At 47.3% G+C, this 9,681-nt stretch overlaps 1 protein-coding gene across 1 annotated transcript in view; it reads right to left on the bottom strand.

The window, feature by feature from the left end:
- Positions 1 to 296: 296 nt before the first annotated feature.
- Positions 297 to 9,681, bottom strand: part of CHRD (chordin) — a gene marked incomplete at its 3' end in the record, with an annotated part of 42,471 nt that continues 33,086 nt past the window's right edge. The window contains exons 16-22 of the mRNA XM_015827790.1: positions 9,177 to 9,371; positions 6,218 to 6,311; positions 5,992 to 6,042; positions 5,115 to 5,218; positions 3,514 to 3,616; positions 2,366 to 2,520; positions 297 to 390 (exon numbers count right to left, since the gene is read on the bottom strand). Coding sequence (XP_015683276.1) covers positions 297 to 390; positions 2,366 to 2,520; positions 3,514 to 3,616; positions 5,115 to 5,218; positions 5,992 to 6,042; positions 6,218 to 6,311; positions 9,177 to 9,371 — 796 coding nt within the window. The remainder of the gene's footprint in view (positions 391 to 2,365; positions 2,521 to 3,513; positions 3,617 to 5,114; positions 5,219 to 5,991; positions 6,043 to 6,217; positions 6,312 to 9,176; positions 9,372 to 9,681) is intronic.

Genomic DNA, 9,681 nt, shown 5'->3' with positions numbered 1-9,681 from the left:
GGCTTCCCCCCATTGACTTTGCTTGTCAGAAGGTCGCAAAAGGGGATCACGTGACTCTCAGGACACAGCAACGGTCATAAATGTGAGTCAGTTGCCAAGCGTCTGAATTTTGATCACGTGACCCAGGGGGAGGCTGCAACGGTCGTAAGTGTGAAAAAGAGTGAGAAGTTGCTTTTTTTCCAGTACCGTTGTAACTTTGAACGGTCACTAAGCAAACTGTTGTAAGTCGAGGACTACCTGTATTGTGTCTCCTCCAAGACTCGGCCGACAACCTTGTTCTAAGAGTCAACACTCACCTTGGCACTGGGTGCAACAGGAGTCTCCCTTTTTTTCTTCCCTGGAGCAAGAAGTCAGAGAGCATTCTTGGCGTTGGCAATGCGTTTCCCCGGACTGAAATTAAAACAAACAAACAAACAAACCAAAGTTTGCTGGAAGAGAGCCAGGATTACAGAAGATCCCCAGATCCCCAACAAGAACGTCAAGACAACAATTGGACGGCACACTTTTCAGATCGTGCAGGCTGAAATACAGGCAGCCCTCGACTTACGACCACAGCCGAGCCCAACATTTCTGTTGCTAAGTGAGGCAATTGCTAAGTGAGTTTTTGACCCATTTTACAACCTTTCTTTTCCACGGTTGTTTAAGTGAATCACTGAAGTTGTTAAGTGAGGAACACGGCTGTTCAGCGAATCCGGCTTTTTCCCCACTGACTTGGCTTGTCCGAAGGTCGCAAAAGGGGGCCGCGTGACCCCGGAGGAGATACTGCGACAGTCGTAAATATGAGCCAGTTGCCAAGCGGCTGAATTTCGATCACGTGACCGCGGGGGATTCTGCGGCGAACTTAAGTGTGAAAAAAACGGCCATCAGTCACTTTTTTCAGTGCTGTTGTAACTTCAAACGGTCACTAAATGAACTGTTGTAAGTCGAGGACTACCTCTAGACTGGTTCTGGAAAACGGCTTCAGTTCTTCTCCTCTTTTGGGGTTGGAGGCTGCTGTTTTCTGCAGTATAACTAACTGGGTTATTTTAACCCTCTGCAAGACTAGATTTCTTTGGGGTTAATATTGACCCCTGAGGGTTAATTTAGTCCACGGGTAGGCTACCGTGGCTCTTTTATGACTCGTGGACTTCAACTCCCAGAATTCCTGAGCCAGCATGGGGGAACTATGGCCCCTTCATGACTCCTGGACTTCAACTCCCAGAATTCCTGAGCCAGCCTGGGGGAACTATGGCCCCCTCATGACTCGTGGACTTCAACTCCCAGAATTCCTGAGCCAGGATGGCTCAGCTTGGAAACCTCTCCCTTTCCCCTCAGCATGGCTGGCTCAGGAATTCTGGGAGTTGAAGTCCACGAGTCATAAAAGAGCCAAGGTTGTCTACCCCTGATTTAGTTAGTTGACTCCTTTTGTTCTTCCCCCAATACCTTACCTGTGACCCATTTTAAATGTGTTGTGGGAACAGACTCTGGAATTTGGTCCCCCTTATTCCAGACAAGTTGGAAAAAACGTAGCTGCAGAATATATCACCTGTGAATTATATTCACATTATGCCAATATTAACGGCCCAGAAATGTCTGTCTTGGCAACAACCAGACCTATTAACTCCATCATAGAGTTTTATAGAAGTAATTTACAGAGGTAATAAGGGCTTTCTGTGTAGACAGCGTAAAGTCTATTGTTTGTCCAATTTCAGAGCCGAATCTTCCTCTAGGTCACCATTTTGAACAGCCACTAAACGACCTGTTTTAAGTCAAGGCTATGTCATGGTTCCGACAGATGAAACTCTTCAAAGAACTTCGAGGCATTGTTTAACATAAAGATTCTTTAAGGTAAACAATGCCTCGAAGTTCTTTGAAGAGTTTCATCTGTCGGAACCATGACATTAAGCCAAAATCTGAATTCCCCTCCACTGAGCACATAGTATCGAGCACAATTCCCTCCTCTAATTAACTGTCATAAATCACATTCTCCAATTAGTTTGAAATGCAGACCTTCCCTCCGGTGCTTCAACCCGCCATTTCTTATCATCTCTTATTTCAAAAAAACTTGGTTCACACCCTAGTTACAGTATTGTTGTGTCTAACTAAACTCCCATGCATATTCCTCCTCCTCTTCCCACGCAGTATCATCTAATTCTAACTCTAATTCTAAGAGTAAAACAGAAGAAGGAAAACGGCTGCATCTCCATATGTTGTCAAAGCAAGAACGTCCGACGTTAGCAGCGTTGACAGGCTACCTATATGTTTCTTCCACCCGCTGGGATACCAGCCATCTCCTAAGAGAGAGACATTCCCGTCTCCAAGCTACCCGCTGAAGTTGGCCGTGAAATTCCCAGCGCTTGCTGTCACCCGATGCCTCCATACTCACCAGGCACCAGCAGGTGATGCACTTCATCTCTCCAAAAGGGGGCACTGTAGGGTGCCAACTCTCGTTGTGCATGTACCACTGCCGCCCGAACTTGCAAGCTCGGGGGCCGTCAGCCTGCATCATGTCGGAAAGCAGGGATGAGGTCTTCTCCGAGGCTGGGGAGAAATGGCAGAGTATGAAGAACATGGAAAGAGCAGAAGAGGAGAATATTGGCTAGAATAGCCATAGCATTTAGACTTAATGTCATGGTTCCGACAGATGAAACTCTTCAAAGAACTTCGAGGCATTGTATACCTTAAAGAATCTTTATAGGAGAAGCATAGCTTCGGCACTAACATACTGTAGTTGAAGCCAAAAACTGGATTCCCCTCCCCTGAGTACATAGTATCAAAGTACAATTCCCTCCTCCAATTAATAGTCATAAATCACATTCTCCAATTAGTTTGAAATGCAGGCTTTCCCTCCTGTTCTGCAACCCGCCAATTCTTATCATCTCTTATTTCAAGCTCTGAATTCACACACTAGTACAATATTGTTATGTCTAACTAACTCCCACCACAGTCAGCATACTTGCCCCCCAACAATCTGGGTCCTCGTTTTACCGACCTCGGAAGGACGGAAGGCCGAGTCAACACTGAGCCCGTCAGGATCGAACTCCTGGCAGTCGGCAGAGTCAGCCTGCACTCCTGAATTCTTAAAACACTGCACCTCCAAAGTCCCGAATCACCACCACTTTGCTGGGCATAACTTACAACAAGGTTTCTCCAACTCAGCAACTTGAAGATGGGTGGACTTCAAATCCCAGAATTCCCCAGCCCCGCAGGACTGGGAGATGGAGCAACTGCCCCGTTCACATAACCGCCACCCCAAAAACGGTGGTTAAAAACAGGTCCACAGTCTTGCGGTGATCCGCTTTGTGACCTCCATGAGATACACCCGTATTTGCCAGACTCAATGACAGTTGTAACTCGAGGACTTCTCTGTAAGGAGCGTTTTGAGGAAGTGGGGGCTGCTCCTGAGGGAATCATTTCCTCATCTTAAGTTTGGTGTGACGTCACAAGGTGAAGGGATTGCCTTTGTCCCGCTGTGCTGCGACCAGCGGGCTGGCTAGCAAGCGAAGCAAGGTGCTTCTGACAGGTTTGACATACCTGGGCATTGCTTGCAGCAGTCAGATGGGTTGACCCGGATGGGGTTACTGCAGGCCAACTGGGGGCACTGCACCTTCTCGCAGTGAACTTCCCCCGTGGCTCCCTGTGCAAACACAAATGGGAAATAGCAGACAAAGAACCAGAACACCTTAAACAGGTGGTCCTCGGCTTATGACCACGACTGAGCCCAAAATTTCTGTTCCTAGGCAAGACATTTGCTAAGGGCATTTTTGCTCCATGTTACGACCTTTCTTGCCACAGTGGTTAAGTGAATCACTGTAGTTGTTCCGTTAGAACACGGTTGTTAAATGAATCTGGTTTCCCCATTGACTCTGCTTGTCAGAAGGTTGCACAAAGTATCACATGACTCCGGGACATTCCAACCGTCATAAGTACATGCCAGTTGCCAAGCGTCTGAATTTTGACCATGAGGACTAATTCAGAGGATGGAGGGAGGGATCAGGAACACCTGTCATGAGACTGTAATAAAATCTAGGCGGGAGAAAACCAAAGCATGCACCATTATAGCTGTCAAAACTCAAAGATCCTCCAAAGCCGTGTTTCTCAATCCTGACAACTTTATTTTGGGAATTGAAGTCCACACATTTTAAAGTTGCCAAGGTTGAGAAGCACTGTCCCAAAGCATCATCAAGTGAACATTCCTTTACTGAATGTGTTCATGCAGGTTCTGGACCACCATCCACCATAAATGCTTCTTTTGGGCTGGACTTGAGAGCCTCAACGTCCACTCTGTGATTCTATGAACTCTTCTCCTTGAGATCTGTGTTGGTTTGCTAAATGGAGAACCTCATACATTGCAGGCCAGGAACATAGAATAATAGGGCTGGAAGGGATCTTGGAGATCTTCTAGTCCCACCTCCTGCTCAAACAGGAGACTATACCATTCTGGACAAATGCCTGTCCAGTCTCTTCTTGAAAATCTCCAGTGATGGAGAATCTACAACGGGGGTCTTCAAACTTGATCCTTTTATGACTTGTGGACTTCAACTCCCAGAATTCCTGGCTGAGGAATTCTAGGAGTTGAAGTCCACAAGTCATAAAAGGGCCAAGTTTGAAGACCCCTGATCTACAACATCTGAAGGCAAGCCGTTCCACTGATTATTTGTTCTAACTGTCAGGAAGTTTCTCCTTAGTTCTAGGTTGCTTCTCTCTTTGGTTAGTTTCCACCCGTTGCTTCTTGTCCTGCCTTCAGGCGCTTTGGAGAAGAGCTTGACTCCCTCTTCTTTGTGGCAGCCCCTGAGATATTGGAAGACTGCTATCATGTCCCCCCTCGTCCTTCTCTTTGTTACACTAGACATACTTAGTTTCCTGCAACAGGTTTACCTGTCCGATGAAAATGAAACCATTGAGGAAGACTGAGGAACATCTGGGCTGGGGTTTCCAAACCTCATGTAATCAGATCAGCTAGATCTTTGCCCAACATACAAAGTTCTGTTCGTTTTTCTGGAGTTTCATATGGTGCCCAATTCCACTCCATTAAGTTTGTTTATAGTTTCAACTGACTGGGCAAATGCAGGAACTGGGTTAACTCAATAGCTGGCTTAAGCCTTTCGGTTGTCTGGTTGATGTTCCCCTCCTACCTTGCAGGTACAAATCGCACATTTGATGAGTCCAAACGGGGGAACTACAGGATGCCAATGCGTGCCCGCTCGTCTCCACGTCTTGTCACCATCAAAATAGCATCCTAAGATAGAGAAACAGGATCAGGGCAGCTGCCTTAAATCTTAAAGGCAACATAGATCATAACTGTTGGAGCTGTAGCCCCCAAGACTCATCTGTTCTTGGGTAAGCCCTGGCTAAGCTCAAAAAAACAAATCAGGATTAGATCTAGTCAATACTTGGAATGCAGGGAATGGTTGAGGCTATGGGATAGCCTAGGATAGGGGTAGGCAACCTTGGTTCTTTTATGACTTGTGGACTTCAGCCATGCTGACTCAGGAATTCTGGGAATTGAAGTCCACAAGTCATAAAAGAGCCAAGGTTCCCCATCCCTGGTCCAGCCTAAAGTGGCTCGGGCAGTTCACAGTTATAGAAACTAGCTATGGCCTTAGTATGTTGGGTTCACTAGACCACGGGTTTCCAAACCTGGCCAACTTTAGGACTTGTGGACTTCAACTCCCAGAATTCCCCAGGCAACATGGCTGGCTGAGGAATTCTGGGAATTGAGGTCCACAAGTCTTAAGAGTGGCCACGTCTGGAGACCCCTGCATTAGACCATCCCATAAAGCCCTAACATAATCTTCCTGTTAATAAAAACTGGAACAATGAATTTAGCTCCGATGACAACTTGACCCTGAGCAATAATTAAGGACCCCTCTCCCCCCTCCGCCCATGGGCTCCGTGGTACGTGTACAAAATCTCTTGGCACCCTTGAGGGCCGGTCCAACTCTTGAAACCTAAAGAGAATTTGCTGTTGCAGAAGACCCATAATGCTCAGCCAGCCGCTCTTGCCCTTACCTTCGCTGCTGTCTCGGATTTTCTCGGCTCTTCTCTGTTCTTCGTTTCCCTCTGTTCAAGGAGAGAGGATGCATAGATGCATTATGGGCAGGAGGGGAAAAAAACAGGATTGGCTGTGATTGGGGCAGATACCCTCCCCTGCAAGGGGGGGGGCCCTTCCCTCTTCCCAGGCCTTCCTTGGGCAGCTTGACCGTCCACAGGCTTAATCCTGCCCTGCCCAGGTTACCTTGGCACACAGGGCAGCACTGGTTACTTTGATGGACTGGCTCAGAGCAGTTGAGAGGCTGGCACAAGACCGGATCGCAGATCACTGTGCGCTTCTGCGGAACCAGAAGGAGAGAAGGGGGAAAAAACAACAACAGAAGGAAGAGCGATTAGAACTGGCAAAGCAGGATTTTATTCTCCACTTGGGCTGAGTTTGCTTGCAGAATGACTGAAGAACAAGGAGGGACCTTGGGGGGGGGGGTCTTCTAGCCCAGGGCTTTTCAATCAGTGGTACGGGTACCACCTGTGGTACATTGGCACCTGGCAGGTGGTACGCAACCATCCTAGAAAAATGGTAGCAGGGGAGGGGAATGAGCTGAACTGGTGGCAGCACGGCACAAGCCTGAGCGAGAGACGGATGGAGCTGCAGGGCTGTCAGGGCTCAGCGGAAGCGCCAGGATCAGTACCGTTTTCCAGCTGATCAGCGCTTCTTCGGGGCTGACAGGGCTCAGTGGAAGCGCCAGGATCAGCGTCAGGCTCCAGCTGGAGCTCGGCGCTGATCCTGGTGCTTCCGCTGAGCCCTGAAGAAGCGCCAATCAGCTGGAATGTTGCAGCATCTCCAGGGTCTTGTGATTTACATTCAGATGCTTGGCAACTGATTCATATTTATGACGGTCACAATGTCCCAGGGTCATGTGAAGTGACCAAAACCTGCTGCAACCACCCAGCAAACGGGGGGGGGGAATAAAAATCAAACACCCCCCACCCCCCCCCTCTGCCAATCCTCAACAAAAATGCTCACAACAATGGAAACCTCGGACAGGAGGAAGAATGCCGCCGGGCAGGCAGGCAGGTGTCTTGCTCAGCTGTGGCTTGGGGGGTACTTTTTTCAGTGCCATTGTAACTTTGAATAGTCACTAAATGAACTGTTGTAAGTCGAGGACTACCTGTACTTTATCACTTTTTTCCTTTTGGGGGGGGTCATCAAGTTTTTGACACCTTGCTAGGCGACTGGTGGTACTCGGATGTTGCCATATCCTAAAAGTGGTACAATGGGTGAAAAGGTTGAAAAGCCCTGTTCTAGCCCAACCCCCTGCTCAAGCAGGAAACTCTATATCAGGGGGGTCTTCAAACTTGGCGACTTTAAGACCTGTGGACTTCAACTCCCAGAATTCCTCAGCCAGCCCTCAGGGCTAATGTCAACGCTGCTAACATCCGGATGTTTTCGCATTGACAACAGATGGAAATGCAGCCATTTTTTCCCTTTCTCTTTTAGAGTTAGAAGATGATGCTGGGAGGGGGGATGTGGATGAGAGTCCAGCTAGTCATAACAATAATAACTCAGCCGTGGGAACCCAAGGTCATTGGGGCCAGAGCTGATAGAGGTTTGGCAAGCTGGAGAGCTGGGGAGAAAGCCTGCGCTTCAAGCTAATTGGGGGATGTGATTTATGACTGTTAATTGGAGGAGGGAATTGTGCTTTGATACTATGTGCCCAGGGGAGGGGAATTCAGTTTTTGGCTTCGATTATGTTAGTGCCGATGTTGTGTTTCTTGAATAAAGATTCTTAAGGTAAACAATGCCTCAAAGTTCTTTGAAGAGTTTCATCTGTCAGAACCGTGACAGCTGGCTGAGGAATTCTGGGAGTTGAAGTCCACAAGTCTTAAAGTCGCCAAGTTTGAAGACCCCTGCTCTATATCATTTCAGGCAAATGCCTCTTCTTAAAAACCCGCCATTCCTTCTTAAAATCTTTCTATAAAAGTTGCCAAGGTGTGCTGAACGACTCTGCCCCTCTCTAGACCCCGCTGATTTTCATTACCAACTTCCACGGTTCTTCCTGGGTGGATCCTTCACAGCTGGCTGGGGAATTCTGGGAGTTGAAGTCCACCCATCTTAAAGTCACTAAGGTGGAGAAATAAGTGCTGCAGACCAAGGTCAATCCACAGAGCGTGGACAAAAGGGGCCCATATCTTCTTCCAGGTCACCCATATTTTGCAACTGACAGATGTTCTAAGGAAGCATTTAATTTGAGCCGCCTAGAGTGGTCTGTAGAAATGTTGTGAATCAATAAAATAAGTAAAAAAAAATCACATATAAGGAATTGGGATGGCTCTCGAAGAGAAAGGAAAGTTTTGCAGCAGCCAAATTAAACTGTACTCCAAGTAATTCTTGTCCAGGGAGCTGTGGCCGCTCACACTTTCGAAGCATAATGATTATTTTTATATACAGGGAGTCCTTGACTTACAACCACAACTGAGCTCAAAATTTCTGTGGCTAAGTGAGACATTTGTTCAGCGAATTTTGCCCCATTTTACACACTTTCCTGCCACAGTTCTTAAGTGAATCATTGCAGTTGTTAAGTTAATAGAAGAGCAACTAAGATGATCAAAGGCCTGGAGACTAAAACATATGAAGAACGGCTGCAGGACTTGGGTTTGGCTAGTCTAAAGAAAAGAAGAAATAGGGGAGACATGATAGCAGTGTTCCAGTATCTGAGGGGCTGCCACAAAGAAGAGGGGGTCATGTTATTTACCAAAGCACCAGAGGGTAGGACAAGAAACAATGGTTGGAAACTGATCAAAGAGAGAAGCAACCTGGAATTAAGGAGAAACTTCCTGACAGTGAGGACAATTAATCAGTGGAACAGCTTGCCCCCAGAAATCGTGGGCGCTCCATTACTGGAGATTTTTAAGAAGAGACTAGACAGTCACTTGTCTGAGATGGTATAGGTTCTCCTGCTTGAGCAGGGGGCTGGACTAGAAGACCTCCAAGGTCCCTTCCAGCTCTATTCTATTCTATTCTATTCTATTCTATTCTATTCTATTCTGTTCTGTTCTGTTCTGTTCTGTTCTGTTCTGTTCTGCTCTGTTCTGTTCTGTTCTGTTCTAACAACTGTCTCGCTTAGCAACAGAAATTTTGTGTTCCATCGTGGTCGTAAGTCAAGGACTACCTGTGCATGTTTTGCCGCAGTCTTCCCACCTACCTGACAGGTACATACGGAACACTTCTTGTCGTAATCGGGGGCCCAGCGGGAGCCGTGGGGCCGATGTTGACCTTCAAAAAAGCAGGCGTTGGGGTCTTTCTTCAACTCTTTGGGGTCCTTGGGCCTTGGTTCTTTCTCTAGGTCTTCAGAAGCCAGCCGGAGGCCCCCTGCCTTGCATTGGTTGGGAAGGTGAACCTGGAAGAACAGCGGCCATTAAACAAGTGAACAGTCAGACAGATCAAGAGTAGGGCCAGCTAGCAGCTGAAAGAAAAAGAAATCAAGCTTGGCTTAATGAATCAGAGGTATCTTGCTCAATAGTAGCAACTGTGAGAGGGATCTCGGAGTCCTAGTGGACAATCACTTAAATATGAGCCAGCAGTGTGCTGCAGCTGCCAAAAAAGCCAACACAGTGCTGGGCTGCATTAACAGAGGGATAGAATCAAGATCACGTGAAGTATTAATACCACTTTACAATGCCTTAGTAAGGCCACACTTGGAATACTGC

Source organism: Protobothrops mucrosquamatus, unplaced genomic scaffold, assembly GCF_001527695.2.
Source record: "Protobothrops mucrosquamatus isolate PMUCROS unplaced genomic scaffold, P.Mucros_1.0 scaffold3951, whole genome shotgun sequence".
Classification (NCBI taxonomy): domain Eukaryota; kingdom Metazoa; phylum Chordata; class Lepidosauria; order Squamata; family Viperidae; genus Protobothrops; species Protobothrops mucrosquamatus.
This window is presented reverse-complemented; position numbering and strand designations above follow the sequence as displayed.